Raw genomic sequence first — 20,605 nt, forward strand, 5'->3', positions numbered from 1 at the left:
TACTCAGGGGCCTAAGTTCCCACATGCCGTAAGGTGCCACCTAATTAATTGATTAAGGCAACAATTAGCTTTCCTTTGCTAGTTCACATTCAGGAAAATTTGGAACCAGAAATACCAGCAAACTCATTTATTTATGGAAGGACGGACCTTGTACTGCATTAATATGAAAGTTGACATATTAGAATGATTGCAGTAGCAAGCAAAGAAGAACATAAACTCAGAATGGCTTAACAATAATTGTCAGACCCCAAAGTAAAAGTATTTACAATTAGTGTGGTCTTCACTTTTTTTGGGTGGGCAGTGGGTAAAATATATCCATTTATCATTTTCACCACTTATAAGTGTATTAAATACCTTCACAATGTATAGCCATCACACTATCTATACACAAAACTTTCATTATCCCCAACAAAGGCTCCTAACTTATTAAAACAACTCCCCCTTTAAAATCTATCCTTTTTTTTTTTTTTTTGGCCATGTGTCTCTCGGGATCTTAGTTCCCCAGCTGAACCCATGCCCTCAGCACTGAAAGCTTGGAGTCCTAACAACTCGACCGCCAGGGAATTCCCTAAAATCCACTTTTTAGAAGTCACAACTCTGGGGTTTCCCTGGTGGCCCAGTGGTAAAGAATCCACCTGCCAAAGCCAGAAGCACGGGTTGGATCCCTGATCCAGGAGGATCCCACATGCCACAACGGAGCTGAGCCGTGCCCCACAACTACTGAGCCTGTGCTCTAGAGCTCGGGAGCCACAGCTCCTGAAGCCTGAGCGCCCCAGAGCCTGTGCTCCACAAGAGAGGCCACTGCAGTCAGAAGCCCGTGGCCTGCAACTCGAGAGTATAGCCTCTGCTCCCTGAAACTAGAGAAAAGTCTGCACAGCAACAAAGACCCACCACAGTCAAAAATAAACAAAATGATTTTTTAAAAAGTCACAACCATGATCCACATTTTCACACCTATCACAGTTAGCTCTTTTGCAGTGTTAGTGTTCGTCTTTCCCCGAAGGTTCCAGAAATGTACTTTGTGGTCGTATTTTCTCAAATCAGCGCTCACAGGCTCACCCCACAGTGCCTTCATTTGGATGCTGTACTCCGTCTCTCAGTCCTGTCTGACTCTGCAACCCCATGGGCAGTAGTCCACCAGGCTCCTCTATCCATGGGATTTCCCAGGCAAGAATACTGGAGTGGGTTACCATTTCCTTCTCCAGGGGATGTCTCCTGCATTGGCAGGTGGATTCTTTACCACTGCTCCACCAGGGAAATCTTCTAAGCTGTAATCATTCCCCAGTCTTTTGAATGCTACTTATTTTTTTTAATTTTTATTGAAATATAGTTGATTTACAGTGTTGTATTAATTTCAGATGTACAGCACAACAGCACAGTGATTCAATTATACATCTACATAATTATATAATTCTTTTTTATATTCCCTTCTATTATAGGTTATTATAATGTATTGAGTATAGTTCCCTGTGCTATATGATAGATGCTTGTTATCTATTTTATATATAGCCAGGTATATATTTTAATCCCAGATTGTTAATTTATCTCTCCCCCTTTTTCTCTTCTGGTAATGCCACTAATTTCTTGAAGAAACTGGGTCACATCCCGCATTTGGCTGATGGCTTCTTGGGGGTGCTACTCAAGAAAATGTCTTTCCATTGCCAGGAATTCCCTGTAAACTGGGAGTTAGATCAGATGTGGGCTTATTCTGGCAAGAGGTCCTCGCTAGGGAGTGCTGGGTCCCTTGCCAGCATCAATAATAAATTGTCCCATGTAGTGTGTCCAGGTCTTGATGCCCTTGTTAGAAAGTTTCCCATCAACCTTTCACTTACTGGTCTCAGTAAAGCCATATTTATTTATTTACAGCTGTCCTGGGTCTTCATTCCTGCAAGGGCTACTTTCCAGTTGCTGTGCATGGGCCTCTCGAAGTGGCTTCTCTTATTGTGGTTCCTGGGCTCTAGAACACAGGCTCAATAGTTGTGGTGCCCACAGGCTGAGTTGCTCTGCAACATGTGGGATCTTCCCAGACCAGGGATCGCATCTGTGTCCCCTGCACTGGTAAGCGGATTCTTTACCACTGAGCCACCAGGGAAGCCGGAGATCTTTGGAAACCAAATCAAATCAGGTCACTCCCCTAATCAAACACTTGTGTGCTGTTGTTGGGAATGTAAGTTAGTGCAGCCACTATGGAAAACAGCTTGGAGGCTCCTCAAACACTTAAAAATAAAATTGTTATATAGGATCTAGCCATCCCACTTCTTGATATATATCCAAAGGAAACAAAATCAGTGTCTCAAGAGATATCTGCACCCCTGTGTCCATGGTAGCATTATTCACCATAGCCAAGACACACAAACAAGTCTGTGTCAGCAGATGAGTGGATAAAGAAAATGTGACATAGGAACATCCGTTGTGGTCCAGTGGTTAAGACTCTGCGCTTCCACTGCAGAAGGCAAAGGTTCAATCCCTAGTCAAGGAAGTGTCACACACTGTGATGCAGACAAAAAAAAAGAAAAGGAAAGGGAAAGTGACATAGATAAGTAGGAGAATATTGTTCAGCCATAAGAAAGACGGAAATCCTGCTATTTCTGACAAACATGGATGGACCTTGTAGACATTATCTGAGTGAAATTAAGTCAGACAAACTGTGATATGATCACTTATATGGGGAATCTTAAAAAAACTGAAAAATCACAAAACAGAGAGGGATATAATGTAATAGGTGCCTGGTAATCATGGTTAATAATACTGTATTATACATATGAAGGTTGCTAAGAGAATAGATTATTTTAAAATTATTTATTTATTTAAATTGGGGCATGTGGGATCTTTAGATACAGCATATGGGATCTAGTTCCTCAACCAGGGATTGAAACCCCCGCCCCCACCCGCCCCCTCCCCCCACAATTGGCAGCATGGGGTCCTAGCCACTGAACCACCAGGGAAGTCCCAAAAAGAGATTTCTTTTTTTTTTTTTTCTGCTGTGCAATTCAGCATGCGGGATCTTAGTTCCCTGACCAGGAATTGAACCTGGTCCCCCCGCGGTGGAAGCAGAGTCTTAACCACTGGACTCCCAGGAAAGACCCCTGAAAGTAGATCCTAAACATTCTCTTAACAACAACAACAACAAAAAACTGTCACTGTGTAGTGATGGAAGTTAAACTAGACTTACAATGGTGATCATTTCACAATATATACAAATACTGAATGTCTGTGTACATCAGAAACTAATGTAATGTATATCAATTATCTCTCAATTAATAATTAACAGGGGCTTCCCTGGTAGCTCAATCGGTAAAGAATCTGCCTGCAGTGCAGAAGACCCAGGTTTGATCCCTGGGTCAGGAAGATCCCCTGGTGAAGGAAATAGCAACCCGCTCCAGGATTCTTGCCTGGAAAATCCTATGAACAGAGAAGCCTGGTGGGCTACAGTCCGTGGGGTCATGAGAGTTGGAACAATTTGGCGACTAAACCACCACCTATAATTAATTAATTAAATGAAAAAGTAAAAGAATGGTGGTTGCCAGGGACTGGGTGAGAAATGGGGAGATTCTGGTCAAAGGGTACAGAGTTCCATTTACAAAATGAACAAACTCTGGGATGTAATGTACAACCTGGGGAACATAGCTAATACTGTCTTGCATATTGATTGATTGATTGGCTGTGCTGGGTTTTTGTTGCTGCACATGGGCTTTCTCTAGTTGCATATATTGGGAGCTATTCTCTAGTTGCGGTGCTCTGTCTTCTCACTGTTGTGGCTTCTTTTGTCGCAGAGCACGGACTCTAGGGCCCATGGGCTCAGTAGTTGTGGTGCAAAGGCAACTAGCTCCAAGGCATGTGGAATCTTCCAGGACCAGGGATCGAACCCGTGTCCCTTACATTGCAAGGCAGATTCCTAACCACTGGACCACCAAGGAAGCCCCTGTAGTGTATACTTGAAATTTATGAAGAAAGTAGATCATAAATATCCTCACCATCCACACCAAAAAAATGGTAACTATGGGAGGCAATGGATGGGTTAACGAAATATATTGTGGTAACCACTCCACGATATATACATGTAGTGAATCATGCCGTACCCCTTAAATATTTTATACACTTTTGTCCATTGTGTGTGTTAGTCACTTAGTCGTATCCGACTCTTTGCGACCGCACGAACTGTAGCCTGCCAGGCTTCTCTGTCCATGGAATTCTCCAGGCAAGAATACTGGAGTGGATTGCCATTCCCTTCTCCAGAGGATCTTTTCGACCCAGGGAGTGAACCCCGGTCTCCTGCATTGCAGGCAGATTCTTTACCACTTGAGCTACACAGAAGTCCTTTATATATCTGTCCATTATACATTGATAAAGCTGGGTAGGAAAAATAGCCCCCTAGTGCATTCTATCATATTTAGAATAAAAGCCCATAGTCTTCCTTGCCAGGCTGACACCCTCTCTGACCTTACCTCCTCCATGACCCCCATCCATTCAGGCCACACGGGTCTCCTCCTTGGAGTTCTCCACAAGCCGGCCTCCAGGCCTGTGCACTGGCTGTTCCCTCTGCCTAGAATGCCCTTCCTTACATGACTCACTCACTTGCTAATTTACTTCAGACCTTGATCGTAACCTCAGAGAGGCCTTCCCTGACCACCTTCCCTAAAACAGCACTCTCCACCCCCTTGAAATCCCTTCCCTTGATGTATTTGTCTTCACTGCCCATGATGCATCCTGATAAATGTTTCTCTGGTAGGCTCAGTAGTTGTAGCACTCAGGCTTAGTTGCCCCATGGCACGTGGGAACCTTAGTTTCTCTACCAGGGATCAAACCCATATCCCCTGCATTGAAAGGCAGATTCTTAACCACTCAGGACTACCAGGGAAGTCCCAAGCAAACAGTTCTTGAGAGAACGAACACAGATTCGACTTGGCCATGCACACAGCAGGTCCATTAGGTGCGTATGGTCCCCCAACATATTCAAACAAGTGGGCAGATCATTGCAAATATTTGCATCCCCCCTCCACGATGCCACAATAATTAATTGACCCCTTTATGAAAGACTTTTACAGGGTGGTGGGGACAGAGTGATGACCAAGAGATACCCAATGCCTGCTCTCTTAGAGCCCACAGACCAACAGGAGAAGGAAGACACAAGACACACAGCTGCACCAATAAATATATCATGAAAACTCATGCAGCGTCACCAAAGAAAAGGACAGGGACTTCCCTCGTGGTCCAGTGGCTAAGACTCTGCTCTCCCAATGCAGGGGGCCCAGGTTTGATCCCTGCTCAGGGAACTAGATCCCACACGCCACAGCTGAGAGTTCTCATGCCACAACTAAAGATACCACATAAAGACCTGGTGCAACCAAACAAACAAGCAGATAAATGTATTTAAAAAAAAAAGAAAAATATTAAATAAATAAATATATTTAGAAAAAAACAAACAAACAAAGAAAAGGACAAAGTGCTGGGAGTGAATAACACGGGGACCTAGAGTTGACTGGGAAGTACCAGGCAGTGATGCCATGGAAATGGGGCAATTGAGATGGGGCTGAGGGGTTTGTAGGAGCTGGGGACAAAGGGCTACAGGAGGAGGCCCGGAGACCTGTGAGCAAGAGAAAGGAGCCAAGGGGTGGACATCAGGGGGCACGCGGCAAGCAGTTTGGGGGTTTATCATGGAAGATTTGGGACAAAGGAGGAAATGGGTTTGATTTGGGATTGAGAGACAGTCTTTTTCTCTTTTTTTGTTTTTTTCAATATCTATTTATTTGGCTGCGCCGAGTCTTAGTTGTGGCCTGCAGGATCTTCAGTTGTGGCATGTGGGATCTAGTTCCCTGGGCAGGGATGGAATCCGGGCCCTCTGCAGTGGGAGCTCAGAGTCTTAGCCACTGAACCGCCAGGGAAATCCCAAAAGACATTCTTCTTGCTCTTGACTGGTTAGAGGGAGGTGAGTAGAGGCCAGAAGACCAGGGAAGAGGCCAGAGCAGGAGTCCAGGTCGGAGAAGACGGGGCTGGACCAGGCTGAGGTCATGGAGAAGAGAGCAGGGCCAGGCAGGAGAGAGGTTTGTTAGCTGAGTCTAATCCTCCATGGCAGCTGGAAACTTACTGAAGGTAGGAGGTATTTGAGAAGACCCTGAGGGTCAGGCTCGGGAGGCAGGATAGATGCTGAGGTCTGAAATGTAAGACAGCTCAAAGAGGGTGCTAAGCCTCAGCCCTGAGTGCCAAGTTGAGGAGCCCAGGGCTCATCCCGAGGGCAGTGAGGGGCCAGGGTTAAGCAGGGAGGGAATGGGGTCAGATTTGAGTTTCAGAAACATCCCTCTGGTTACAAATGGGAGATGGGTTGAAGGAGGCCTGGGAGGAGGCCAAGGCAAGGTCCTGGTGGGAAAGGATTGAGGAAAGGGGGCTGATGGGCAAGGCCTGGAGAGGCTGAAAGGCATTTGTGAAGAGCTGTGGGGATACCAGTACAGAAGCAGAACGGCCAAGAGCAGAGAGTTGGGAGTTCAGCCTGTCTTGCACAAACACTCAGGCTCAGAGAGACCACACACACACACACACACATACACACACCCCATGTGCAAAACACATGGGGAAGGGAAATGGATAAGCCGGAGAAACCAGCACACCTGCACCGGATCTGCAGGATCAGGATACGCAAACCACCAGAGGGAGACAGCAACGCAAGCGCCCAGAGACAGACCCGTGAGATGCAGAAAAACCAAGGACACCTAGTCAGCTGTCGTTACCACGTGCGACGGAACTACGCGTGCCCTGTCCCCGTAGCCTGCCAAGTAGGTTCTGTCCTTATTCCCAGCTTACAGATGGAAAAACTGAGGCTTAGGGAGGCCAGTCCCTTGTAAGGTCATGGGGTTAGTGGCAGAGGCAGGATTCCCATCCAGGTCTTCAGGCTACCCCCACCCCCACCCCTGTGAGTGCCCATCCACTGGCATCCTGTTTCTGTGCCCACGTTGGTCTTTATTTGGTACGAGGGGGTATGATGTTCCCCCCACCCCGCCCCCGCATCAGTGCACCCCGGGGATGCCCACACAGCGGTGTCCTCCCCTTTCTGGTTTCTGAGACTTTTTTCCAGGAATGGAGGCGCTCCTGACCCGGCTTGTCTGAGTGTGGGCCGGCGGCGTGTCCCTGCTTGTCTCCTCCTGTCCCAGCCTCTCGTGTGTGTCTGTGTGTGTGGATGACATCTGAGTTTGTGTGTGTGTGTGTGTCCTGGTCTGAGGAGCTGCGAGTGCAAAGGGGGAGTGCCTGGCTGGGCTGGGCTGGGGGTGGAGGCAGGGGAGGGGGGCGTCACAGAGGGGAGTGGAGTTCTGGAGGAATGTTTACCAGACGAGCACGGAGAGAGAGCCCAGAGGGACAGCGCCCAGAGCTGGGGTACAGAGACGCTCAGCTTCCCTGCCCCGCTGGCCCCAGAGCAGGGGCGCAGCCGCCAGGGGCCCCTGCCCCCTCCTCAGCTTCCCTCCAGGGCCCCTTTAAGACCGAACGGGTCCTCGTCTCTCTGCGTTAACCCCTCGAAGTCCAGGTGGCCTCTTGGGCTCCAAGCCTGTGGGCGGAGGCAGAAGCGACGGGGAGCCAGGGGCGGAGAAAGTGTTGCCCAAAGTCTGGGAGGGAGAGAAGGAGGCAGAGGAGCTGGGAAGGCGGCCCGCTGAGCCGAGCCCGCGAGGGACACCCCCCAACCACCACGCTGTGCCAGGCGGGCAGTGCCAAATCAGGGCGGGGGGAGCTGGGAGCTGGGGGGAGGGTCGGGGACAGCCCGGCCCTGCCCCCTCCCTCGCAGGGTGCCCAGCAACTTCTGAGGAAAGTTTGGCACTGACTGCCTGGTGCCCCGAGGATGGGCAAGGTCCTGTTGGCTTGGTGCTGGGCGTTGTGCTGCTGGGGGCGCGTGGCTCCCAAGGGTGAGTGAGGATGGGGGGCCTGTGGGGAGGGACCTCTCGTGGAGGGGCTGGGGGGGGAGAAGGGGGACGGATGGCAGGTGTTTGAGGGGGGGCGGCGCTGAGTCCTGAGCCGGCTCGGGGAGTTTCCTTGGGACAACAGAGAGGGGGACAAGGGGGACACAGAGACAAATCAAGAGAGGCCGGGAAAGACAAAAAAGGGGACCCTTGAGAGAGGAACAAAAGGACAAGAAACAGAAACTGGGAGCCCCAGAGATGGGGAAGAGATGGACACAGAACAATGGGACAGACAGACAGGAGACGCGGAGGGCTAGGGGCTGGGCTTGACCTGGGGGCCTCGCAGAGAGGGGCTGAGCGGAGGGTAAGGGACCCCGAAGTCAGGCAGCAGGGTGCGGAGGCTCCGGAGCCCTGGGGGAAAACTCCCATCAGTCACCCCCACTTCTCCTCACCCCAGTGCTACTTGTCCGTGTGCCCCACCTCCGGGGCCAGGGGCTCTGCCTTCGCCCGCCATCTCTGTGGGTCTCCGTTTCTCTGTCTTTCCCTCACCCTGTGCTCTAAGTGTCTCTTATCTACTTCTCTGTCTGCGTCCTTCTGTCTCCCTCTGTGTGTCTCTCCCCCAACTTTTTCCCCTCTAGGTGGGTCTCTCCGTCTCTCATCCTCGGTCTCTCTTGAGTCTCTGTTCCTCTCCATCTGCCTGACTTTCTCCGGTTCCGCTCTCTGTCTCTCCTTCCCCATTTCTCTCTCTCTCCCCTAGCTCCCTCCCATCTCCTTTTCTTCCCCACCATCCACCAGCCCAGTCTGTGAAGTCTCTAGAGACCCTAAGCAGGGGCAGGCCAGCCGGGCAGTCAGGGCGTGGGAGGCTGCCAGATGCTGGGCCTACTTCCCAACGGGATGGAGGCCGGACCCCAGTCCCCTGGGAAGGCTCCCATCCTCCTCACGAAGCCTCCACCCTCCGCCCCCCCAGCTGAGGTCACTCAACAACTATGTGGGCCTAAGGGCCTGGCGGGGTCCTGGCAGCCGTAGGCAGGCCGGCAGGGATGGAACCGAGGAGTCCAGGGAAGCAGGGGTTCCCGAGCTAATGTTCTTCCATCTCCCTGCAGGCCCACAGACTGAAGTGTCCCCCTTTGTGGGGAGTCCGGGGAACATCACCGGTGCCCGAGGACTCATGGGCACCCTTCGGTGTGAGCTCCAGGTTCAGGGGGAGCCCCCTGAGGTGACCTGGCTTCGGGATGGACAGGTCCTAGAGCTGGCAGACAGCACCCAGACCCAGGTGCCCCTGGGCGAAGACGGGCAGGATGACTGGAAAGTGGTCAGCCAACTCAGGTGCCCAGCCTCCCCCTCCGACCAGCCGTGACCCATGTCCCTCCTGTCCCCACACCTCCACCACGTGAGGCCAAGTGGGCACTCACTCGCAGGAGCCCCACCTGGGCTGGATGGCAGTGTGGCCACTCGCGAGCTGCGTGGCTCTGACCATGTGACGTAACTCACCCCGGCTTTCGCTTTCCTCTTCTGTAAAATGAGTTAATAATAGCACCCACTTCCTAGCTCTTACAAGTTTCCGGGCCAGACCCCCTTCCCCGCTTTCAATGCTGAGGACCCCCCACCCCCCGCCAGGTCCAGCTCTGACCCTGAATCTCTCTGTCCCTCTTCTTGCCCTGTCAGAATCTCGTCTCTGCAGCTCTCAGATGCGGGATGGTACCAGTGCGCCGTGGTCCTGGGAGAAAAGACCTTTGTGTCTCAGCCTGGCTACGTGGGGCTGGAAGGTGAGCCCTGGGCTCGGAGGTCCTGGGAGGGCAAGAGTCCTGAGGGAGGGGTCAGAGGGTGCTGGTGGATTCAGGGTGTCCTAGGCCTAGGAAGGTCAGAGATCTTGGGAGGGTCAGGCAAGGAGTCTATAAATTATTGGGGGCAAGCCTGGAGGGGCAGATTATGTGTTTTGGGGGGAAAAGCTATCTTGGGGGTTGTCAGATAAGAGATCCAAGGCAACTTACCACTTTCCCCCACCCCGGGAGACTTAACCCTATCCCCCATTGCTGGGGATTGGGGGGATGGCTCACTTTCCTCATAGATAAAGTGGAATGAGGTGGCTCAGTGGTCAAAGAGTCTGCCTGCAAGGCAGGAGATGGGGGTTCACTCCCTGGGTCGGGAGAGATGACAGAGAGATCTCCTGGAGAAGGAAGGAAATGGCATCCCATTCCAGTATTCTTGCCTGGGAAATCTGGTGGACAGAGGAGCCTGGCAGGCTACAGTCCATGGGATTGCAAAAGAGTCAGATACGACTTAGCGACATTCTGGAAAAGAAACATGAAGGGGGTCAGACATTGAGAGAAGTCGGATATATGGGACCTTGTGTCCTGGAAGTAGAGGTATCCTGAGGGCTCAGACATAGGCGTCAAAGACCCAGCAGCCTACATCATCCTCGCAGCGAGTCAGGCCCCTAGGGGGATCAGAGGGACCCCAGCCTTTACCACTGCTCCCCCAGGCCTGCCTTACTTCCTGGAGGAGCCTGAGGACAGGACTGTGGTTGCCAACACTCCCTTCAACCTGAGCTGCCGGGCGCAGGGACCCCCAGAGCCCGTGGACCTCCTCTGGCTCCAGGATGCTGTCTCCCTGGCTTCAGCCATGGACCACAGCCCCCAGCACACACTCCGCATTCCAGGTGAGTCCAGGGATGTGATCAGCTCAGGACAGAGGGCCAGGCGGGATGGAAGCGGGGGGCCCTTCATGCCTCCACTGAGGCTCTCCTCATCCTTCTGTCCTTGTCTGTCTCTCCCTGTCTTTGAGTCCCTCTCTAGTTTTTCCTCTTTGTCTCTGAGTATCTCTGTCTCTGCATTTCTGTCCCCATCGATCTCATTTCTCTCTCTGTGCTCTCTTTCCGTCTCTCTGTTCTCCATCTCTCTCTGTGTCTGTCTCCCTGTCTCTCTGTCGTCTCTGCTCTTTCTCCCTCCATTCACGCCAGCCTCTCTGAATAGCGTCCTTTGTCCTGGGTTTCCTCTGAGCTGTTCCATGGCCAAGTGTGTGTGGGCCCGATGCCCCTTTGTCAGCCCCTGACCCCAAGCAGGACACCGGAATCAACTGGGTCCTCCTCTTCTCCTCCTCCTTGCAGATGTAACCCAAGAAGGAGAGAGACGGGGCAGGGCTGAGTGACAGATGACACCCTCCCAGTCTCAGGGTGACCATCTCTTTCCACACCTCACAGATGGGGCAGAACCTAGCTTGGGGGGTCACGCAGTGGTCAGGCAGAGTTAGGGGACCCTAGGCACAGGGAGTTCCCCTCACTGAGGAAAGAGAGACAGAGGAACCCAGATGGGGGAGGCTGAGTCAGTCAGAGGGAGGTGGCTGGACTTTGGAAGCCATTCGCTTCCAGCAGCCCCAACCTGCTACCTTCATCTGCTGGCACTGGGAGGGTGCTCCGGATGGAGGGTCTCTTAGGGTGGAAGGAGAGGCTCACATTCCAGCATTCCGGGGGCCCTGAGTGTGCGAGGAAGCAGCGGTGAGCATGCTGGCCTCCAGAGGAGTGACTCAGGCCCAGGGCTCACTCCAGGCCTGAGTCAGCCTGGCAGGACCCCGGACGGGGAGAGGGGTGGGGGGGATGGATCCCCGAGCCCATCCCAGGAAGAGGGAGAAAGGGAGGGCGAAGGTGTGAGAGGATCTGTGTGCTTATCAGCATGGGAGCTGCCAGGCAGGGTCTGTGTGTGTGTCCCCATGTGGAGGGCGTGGTGGGAGAGTCTGGGTGTTTCCCTGGCCCTCTGGATCTGTGTCTCAGTGCTTCTGTCAGCATCAACCTCTCTGGATGAGGGTGTGCCTTAGTGAGGGCCAGCTGCAGAGAATGTCTCCGATGTGTGTGTGAGTGTGTGTGTGTGCAAGCACTACTAGGTATGTTTTGTCAGTTTAGCCATCTGTCCCACTGTATGGGTCTCTCTCTTTATTTTTTTTTTTTTTTTGCCTGTGCTGGGTCTTCATTGCTTTGGCTTTCTTTAGTCGCGGCAAGCAGGGGCTACTCTTCGTTGCGGTGCACGGGCTTCTCATTGCGGTGGCTTCTCTTGTTGCGGAGAATGGGACTCCAGAGCTCGAGGGCTCAGTAGTTGTGGTCCACAGGCTCAGTTACCCCGTGGCATGTGGGACCTTCCTGGACCAGGGATGGAACCCATGTCCCCTTTATTGGCAGGGGGATTCCCATCCACTGCCCCACCAGGGAAGCCCATGTTTGGGTCTTTATGGCATACTTCTATAAGTTTCTCAGGGGTTGTCAGTGTAAGTGTGTGTGACTAAGAATCTCAGTGTTGGCCTGGTATCCATCCCTCTTTGTGTGTTCATAGCTGTGACTCACTGTGTGAGGGTGGAATAGTGTATGTGTGTGTGAGGAGAGATGGCAGAGTGATGGACCACAGCCACTGTGTGTCTGAAGGCTGTTTTGCACACCTCACTGTATAGAGGTGACCATGTCAGCTTACAGGTGTGTTCCTCTAGGTGTGAGTGTGTCTTGGTGGGGATTTTGTTTCTTTGTGGAGTCAGGATGGGTCATTGGACAACTTGGCGTGTTTCCTCATTTCCACTGTGGCTGTCTGTGTATGAATATCTCTGTGATATCTGTATGTATGTCGCAGGGTGAGAATGTTGGTATACAGCTTTGTCCCATGGATCCCTATAGAAGTGTGTGTGTCTGTGTGGGATTCACAGCAGGTAATAACAATACCCTTCAGCTTCTATTTTTTCTGGTGTGTCAGTCCCAGCCCTGACTACCTCTTGGTGGATGAACTTGAGGTCCTCACCAGCCCGTGTATATATGTGTCTGCGTCACCTACATGCGCTTGGTAGCATCTCCACGCTTGTGTGTCTGCAGCAGCCCTGTGTGTCGATGCAAGTGTGTGTTTCTGTATCACTCTGCATCTTGATGAATGTGTCCGAAGCGAGTTGAGTGTGTCCGGCTGTGTTTGCAAGGCGTGGCTGTGTTTGTGTGCGAGCGCACCCACATCAGCCTGACCTGCGCCCTGTTGTGTATGTTTGTCCACTTCAGCCTCGGTGTGCATTTGTCGGTTGGCGGATGTATCTCAATCTGCAGGGAGGCTGGTGTGTTTGTCAGCTTCAGCCTAGGTGTATATTGTGTTACTGAGTGTTTGTAGGGCTTCTTGGTGGCTCAGACGGTAAATAATCTGCCTGCGATGCAGGAGACCTGGGTTCCATCCCTGGGTTGGGAAGATCTCCTGGAGAAGGACATGGCAACCCACTCCAGTATTCTTGGCTGGAGAATCCCCATGGACAGAGGAGCCTGGCAGACTACAGTCCATGGGGTCGCAAAGAGTCGGACACGACTGAGTGACTAAGCACAGCACAACGAGGGAGAGCCAGGTTCAGTCCCCGAGTGGGAAGATCCTCTGGAGATGGGAATGGCAACCCACTCCTGTATTCTTGCCTGGAGAATTCCGGGGACAGAGGAGCCTGGAGAGCTACATAGAGTTCACGGGGTCGCAGAGTTGGAGAGGACTGAGACTAAACGCACACAGGTGTCTGCTGTCCGTGCGGGCTTGTTTGATTGTCTGCTTATGCTTGTGTGTGGGCATGTGTGTGTCTATGTGTCAATGTCAGCCCCCTGTGTCTACATATAAGTCAACGAGTATGTTTTTGTGTCACTGCTGGTTTGTGACAGTAGCCTCTGCGGCAGTTGACCAGTGTTGCTGTTTTCTGTTTGAGGACCAGCAACTGCCCCTGTATGTTAAGCGTGATTCACTGTGCGTGTATGCAGGAATTCGCGGTGGTGCCGTGTTAGGAATTCCGTCCGTTTGTGTGCGTCTGTCCCTGGATCTGACTCAGGGCGCGGCCCCTCTCTGCTTCCATCCCTCCCGTTCCCTCGGAAAAAGCGAACTGCGCTCCGGGGTGGGGGAGGGCCGGCACATCTGGAAAGCACATCTGGCCCGAGAACCCGCCGGGAGGGAGGGGGTCCCAGGCCCCTTCGCCCCGGCTCCCTCCCTCCCTCAAGGTGCGGGCCGCTGGGGCCTGGCTAGGGGGATCTCGGCCGGCCGGAAGTGCGGGGGGGCCCGCTGGGGTGACTCACGCGGGGGCAGGAATGCTGCGGTCGGAACGGGACCGGGCTCCAGACCCCTCCCGCCCGCGGGCTCCTTTACGGGCGGCGGGCCGCGCGGGCTCTAGCACCGTGACCCTGGCGGGGGCCCCCACGTGCCAGGTGCCTGGAGGGCACCTAGGCTTCCCGAACTCCCTCCCCACCTCCCCGGGCAGGCCGCCCGGGGCCGTCCTGTCCCTCGGCTGGGCCCGCGGGGGCTGCGGGCACCTGACCTTGGCTGGGAACCGCGGCCCGGGCAGCGGAGCCCTGGAGCTTCCCTGCCCACCCCCTTCCGGCCTCGCCGCCGTTGCCTGCGTCCACTCCCTCTGCCGCCTGAGAAAAGGAAACTTTGTGTCTGCGAGTAGCTGCTGATGGTGGTGGGAACAAGCGCAGCGCAGAGCGAAGGCGGGAGCCGCAGCGAGGCCAGCAGACACTCACACGCAAACACAGATGGATACAGACCTGCAGCACACACAGATTTAAGACTTGGTCCTCCTTACATCCTGTCACCCAGACTCTGTGTGTGTGCGTGTGTGTGTGAATCTGTGGGCATTGTATAGCTCTGTGTGTTGTGCATCTCTGTGTGTGTCTGCGTCTCTTGTGTTTGCCTGTGTACTTGTATGTGCCTTTGTGAGTGTGAATTTGGACTTTCTATAGCTCTGCGTGTTGTGTGTGTTTGTGTGTCTGCGTCTGTTGTGTTTGATTGTGTACTTCTATATGCCTTTGTGTGTGTGTGTGTGTGTGTGAATCTGTGGACGTTGTATAGCTCTGTGTTGTGTCTCTCAGTGTTTGTGTGTCTGTGTCTCTTGTGTTTGCCTGTGTACTTGTATGTGCCTTTGTGTGTGTGCGTATGTGTGTATGTGTGTCTGCCTGTGCTGCCACCACCACCACACTGGGGAAGGGAAGGCAATCCCGCTTTCAGACACTCAGAAACAGCTACTCAAGACTCCTCCACGAACTCACCCATGGATTTACACATGCTCACATTGCTACGCACACACCCTGAAATGCTCATAAGTACACAAATGTATCCACACCAATCCAGCCACTCATTCAACAAACATTTATGGAGCACCTACTGTGTACCAGGCCATATTGGGCCCGGGGGGCAGGGACGGGGTAGGAATACAGCAGGGCTGAAACCCCTGACCCTCTGGGTCAACACTCAGCTAACAGGAGACACAGGACCATGTGAAGGATACTGTGATGAGGAGAACCAAAGAGAGAAAGTAAAGCAGGGAGGAGGCTGGCTGTGGAGGTCAAAGTCACTCAGTCGTGTCTGACTCTTTGCGACCCCATGGACTATACAGTCCATGGGATTCCCCAGGCCAGAATATTGGAATGAGTAGCCTTTTCCTTCTCCAGGGGATCTTCCCAACCCAGGGATCGAATCCAGGTCTCCGCATAGCAGGCAGGTTACTTACCAGCTGAGCCACGAGGGAATGTCAATTTTTGACAAGGTGCTTGGGGAGGGACAGAGTGGCTGGAAGGTGAGGTCTGAGTAAGGAGTGTGAAGGAGGGTGGATGTCTGTGGGAATGCTTTTCTAAGCAGAGGGAATGGAAGTACAAACTTCCCGAGGTGGAAATATGCTTGGTACCTTCTAGAAACACCAAGAGGCCGGTGGGGCTAGAGCAACTGAGTTTGGGGGAGAGAGGTTGGTCGCAACCAAGCTTGTAAATGAACAAACATGCCTATGTTTACACAACCCCATGAAGGCCTGCTTCTTAAGTGTGTGTTAATAGGTGTGTACGACTCTACGGGTGTCTTGTGGCTCAGTGTGATTGTGTCTGTGCTTGTGTGTATATGTTTGTGTGTTTGCCTGTGTCTAGGTATGAGTATGTGTGTTTCTGTATGTAAGTGTGTACATTTGTGTGTATAACTGTATGTTGGGCCATATGTTTGTGGTGTCTGTGTGTGAGTGTGTGTCTGTGTGTGTGTACATGTACATGTGTCTATCTTGGTGGGGGTTAGGTCTGTGTCAGGGTGGTGTTAGCTGGCCTGTCTTTGGGGGTGGAGGTCTGCATTCCCCATACATCACCTCTCTTTTTGACACTCCCTTCAAGCAGACACCACTGGGGGCTGGACTGATCCTGGGGATGGAGTGTGGTGGGGCATGCTCAGCCGGGCCCCAACCCCCTCCTTCCCCTCTCTGACCGGGCCCCCCCTCGCATGACTCCCCAGGCCTGAACAAGACTGCTTCTTTCTCCTGTGAAGCCCACAATGCCAAGGGGATCACCACATCCCGCACGGCCACCATCACAGGTGACAGGAGAGGGAGCTGAGGAGCTGGGTGTTAGAGGGTATGGGCTTGGGGTCAGAGGTCAGAGCTGGGGTAGAGGGCTGGGCAAGGAGCTTCGGGCACAAGATCAGTCCCTCCCCTCATCTGTCCACAGTGCTCCCCCAGCGGCCCCACGACCTCCACTTGGTTTCCACCCAGCCGACGGAACTGGAGGTGGCTTGGACCCCAGGCCTGAGTGGCATCTACCCCCTCACCCACTGCATTCTGCAGGTAGGTGAGACCACAGCCTTTCCTTGCCTCCATCTCAGCCCTCCTTCCACCCAGAGCCATAAGCCCTCATCTTCTCCCTGGGATACCAGCCTTTCCTAGCCATTCGTTTGAGAGGCAGTAGAACCTTGGGATAAGCCAGATGTCCTGGGTTTAAATCCTAGCTCCAACAAGCTGCTGGCTGCATGAGCTTGGGCGGGTGACTCAACGTCCCTGGGTCTCAGTTCTCTCATCTGTAAAATGGGCATAACGGTAGTCCCAACCTGGTAGACTGGCTGTAGGAATTCAGTGAGTGACTGCATTTAACAAACTTAAAATAGTATCTGGAACTTGGAAAGCATGCAATAAACTATTGGCTGCTTTTGGAAATTCCCTAGCCATCCAGTGGTTAGGACTTCATGCTTTTGCTGCTGGGGGGAACGGGTTCAATCCCTGGTTGGGGAACTAAGATCCTGCAAGTAGAGCAACGTGGCAAAATACAAACAAAAAGCTATTTGCCGTTTTCATTTTTTAAATGTTGGTGAAATTGATTCTAGCCAGAATAGAAACCCTGAAACAGCAGGGACCAGGGCCATCTTTCACCACTGGGTGCTCACAGCCCTTGGGCTTCTCCCATCCCATCCCTGACCACTCTGGCTTGTCACTCTCTGGGGGTGAGTCTATCTCTCAACTGGACTGTGAGCTCTGGGAGGGGCAGGGCTGAGCTGGCTCAACCACCACTGCATCCCCATTATTTATTTATGTTTAAAAACTATTACTATTTTTATTTTTTGGCTGCCACACAGCATGTGGGAGCTTAGTTCCCTGAGCTGGGATGGAAACTTAGTTCCCCTTCCTGCAGTGGAAGCGTGGAGTCTTAACCAGTGGACCACCAGGGAAATCTCTGGGTTCCCATTACTGCCCAGTGCAGGGCCAGACACTGAGTAGGAAACGTTTACTGGAAGAATACCTGATAATTGAGGTGAGCTGGACCCAGCCTTCTGCACTGAAGCTGCTCCTGCTCTAGAATAAGAAAAACAAACCAGCACACATCTCCAAATATGCGATCTGGTTCTGGCCTGAAGTTGTCTGAGATTTGAGAGTTTAAGTGAGGATGAGACAATGCTCATGGTGGGAAATGACAATATTGAATAGTGACCAGCTTTTTTTTTTTTTTTTTCAGTCATGCCACATGGCTTTTGGGATCTCAGTTCCCTGACCAGGGACTGAACCTGGGCCACAGCAATGAAAGCCCAGGATCCTAACTATTAGGCCACCAGGAAACTCCCAATGACCAATTTTTATTGCATGTCCACTATGTGCTTAGGTTTCCCTGGTGGCTCAGTGGTGAAGAATCGGCCTGCCAACGCAGGAGACACAGGTTCGATCCCTGGGCCAGGAAGATCCCCTGGAGAAGGAAATGGCAACCCACTCTGGTATTCTTGCCTGGGAAATCCCATGGACAGAGGAGCCTGGTGGGCTACAGTCCAGGGGGTCACAAAGAGTCAGACGCAACTAAAGAACAAAAACAATAACACAGCCACTATGTGCTGGGCCTTGTGTTGCAGCTTAACACATACTTGTTTGAGTGTTTTGTAAAGTAGAGTCTATGGATACACTCATTTTCCAGATGAAGAAACTAAGGCTCAGGGACTTCCTTGGTGGTCCAGTGGTTAAGACTTGCTCTTCCACCACATGGGGGATGGATTTGATCCCTGGTCAGGGAACTAAGATCCCGCATGCCATATGGTGCGGCCAAAAAATTCAAAAAGAAACTAAGTTTCAGAGTAGTTAAGCAACTTGCCCAAGGACAAAGCCAGGAAGTGGCAGAGGTGGGATCCAAACCCTTGTCTTGCCAAACCCAAAGGGCACTTCTGAAAGGCCATTTAGAGCCAGTGGGGCTTGATTAAACAGGAGCTACCTTTCTTATAAGACCCTGGCCCTGGGGACAACCTCACATTCACTTGATATTTTAACCCCAGAAAGTAATGATTATTCATCTTCCCATTTTCAAGATAAGAAATTGAGACCCAGAGAAGGGAAGTGACCTGCCTTCCCCAGTGGCTAAAAAGGCTAAAACTGTTTCAATCCCAGAAGCTGGGCTGATTTGGGAAGACCTCAAATGCCAGGTCAGACACCAGCTGTACCCCCAACCCACATCCATCCAATGTCCCCCAAGAAAAGCAGAAGTGTGCCCTCTTCCCTCTCCAGGTCTCACTTCCTGCTGTGCATGAGCTCAGGGTTCAAGTTGGAGGGTCACAGCCGTGCAAGGGAAAAGAGAAGTGGGGGTGGGCAAGGGGAGGCTGACAGTCTGCGCCCATGTCCCCTTTGTCCCGGCCGAGGTTCCCCTTCTGGACAGTCAGTGTGGGTCAGAGAGCAGGCAAGGAGACCACCTCCCCCACTCCTGCTATCTCCTCCCCAGGCCTTGCTGTGGTTTCCCCACTCAGGGACTGTATGACCTTGGGCAAGCTGCTGGATCTCTCTGGGCCTCTGTTTCCGCATCTGTAAAATGGGAATAAAAAAAGGAATTGAACCCCATGGGTGCTCATTCCGGACTAATGTGCTTAGCAGGGTGTCTGGGACACAGCTGACACTCAAAATAAGTTAGCTGTTGACAGGATAGGCAAGCCAGTTCATGGGCATTATATCAGTAAACTTCTCACCTTGACAGGTAGAGACTCTCGGAGGCCCATTTTCCAGAGACAGGAACTGAGACCCAGGGAGGTAAAAACACTCACTCTAAATCACATAGCAGGGACTTCCCTGGTGGTTCAGTGGTTAAGACTTTACACTTCCACTGCAGGCGGCAAGGGTTTGATCCCTAGTCGGGGAACTAAGATCCCGTAAGCCACCACATGGCATGGCCAAAATAAAAAAAAAAATCAGACAGCAAATAATATCCAAGCAAAGATTTGGACCCGATGGAGTCTGGTTGTGAGCAGTAACTCTTTCCCAGCACAGTGTGTGTCGTGGTTATATTGCCTGGATGCTCCCCAGGGTGAAGGTAGCACCCCTGAGCTGTGTGGCTGTGGATTGTGGGGGTGTGACGAGTTTGTGGTTCTGTGGGGAAGGGCTGTACGGACGTCCTCCCCAGCTGTGGTCCCTCCCATCCTGATCTCGCCAGTCCTGGGGACCAAGTGGGTGGAGAAGCCTTTGCCGCTCTGCAGGATGTGCTGGGTTTGACACTGGTGGCCAGACAATCTCTCACACACAAAATAACAATGACAAACGCTCAGTCTGCACAGACACTCTTTTTTTGTTTCTTTTTGCTTTTTTAAATATTTCTTTATTTTTGGCTGTGCTGGGTCCTTGTTGCTGTGCACAGGCTTACTCGGGGGCTGCACTCGAGTTGCAGTGTGCGGGCTTCTCGTCGTGGTGGCTTCTCTTGCTGTGGAGCATGCGCTCTAGGGCACGGGGGTTTCAGTAGTCACCACTCGGGGGCTGCACAGTGCCGGCGCAATAGTTGTGGCGCACATCCCCGTGGCGTGTGGGATATTCCCAGACCCAAGATCGAATCCATGTCCCCTTCATCACAAGGTGGATTCTTAACCACTGGACCACCAGAGAAGCCCTGCACAGACACTTTTCTACATGCTTACAGGGTATCACTTCAGTTAATCCTGTGAAGAAGGGAAACACTGTTGTTATCCCATTTTTCAGATGAAGAAACTGAGGCACAGGACTAGGGAGTAGGAGAAGCTGGATTTGAATCCCAGATCCAGTATCTGTGCTCTTCAGCACTAAGATGCATTGCATCTCTGGACAGAAGAGTATTATTACCATTACTGATGTTCTTAAAAGGATATTCTTATTGTCAGTAGGGCAAAGGTTTTGAAGATAGGATGGGTTCAGGTCCCAGCTTCATCAATGACAAGCTAGTGTCCTCGGATCAGTGATTCCGTCTCTCCAAGCCTCAGTGCCTTCATCTGTTTAATGAGCGTAAAGACAGTACATACTTACAATGCACAGCTAAAGTGAGGGTCAAATGAGTTTAGGTTTGTAAAAGACTTTGCTTTAAAAAAAGAAAATTATTTCTCTGGCTACATTGGGTCTTAGTTGCAGCATGTGGGATCTAGTTCCCTGACGGGATCGAACCTGGGCCCCCTGCATTGGGAGCACAGAGTCTTAGCCACTGGAGCACTTTGGAAGTCCTTTTCTATTTTTTTAAATTAAAATATATAATG

The 20,605-nt window shown here is 52.0% G+C and overlaps 1 protein-coding gene across 7 annotated transcripts in view; it reads left to right on the forward strand.

The window, feature by feature from the left end:
- The first annotated feature begins 6,677 nt into the window (after positions 1–6,677).
- The window catches only part of AXL (AXL receptor tyrosine kinase), a 35,597-nt gene continuing 21,669 nt past the window's right edge, over positions 6,678–20,605 (forward strand). For 4 of the 7 annotated variants that reach the window (XR_015146031.1, XR_015146032.1, XM_086352649.1 and 1 more), the window contains exons 1-6: positions 7,316–7,883; positions 8,981–9,203; positions 9,543–9,643; positions 10,360–10,536; positions 16,118–16,198; positions 16,330–16,445. Coding sequence is in view for 5 of the 7 variants with exons in the window: in XM_086352649.1 (XP_086208775.1) it covers positions 7,820–7,883; positions 8,981–9,203; positions 9,543–9,643; positions 10,360–10,536; positions 16,118–16,198; positions 16,330–16,445 (762 nt within the window). In the remaining 2 variants the exon portion in view is untranslated. Of the gene's footprint in view, positions 6,768–7,315; positions 7,884–8,980; positions 9,204–9,542; positions 9,644–10,359; positions 10,537–16,117; positions 16,199–16,329; positions 16,446–20,605 lie in introns of those variants that run through there. The other 3 variants (XM_086352652.1, XM_086352653.1, XM_086352654.1) reach the window with 2 other exon arrangements.

This window comes from Bos grunniens, chromosome 18 (genome assembly GCF_055505025.1).
Source record: "Bos grunniens cultivar Pamir isolate PY7600 chromosome 18, Bosgru_T2T1.0, whole genome shotgun sequence".
Lineage (NCBI taxonomy): Eukaryota > Metazoa > Chordata > Mammalia > Artiodactyla > Bovidae > Bos > Bos grunniens.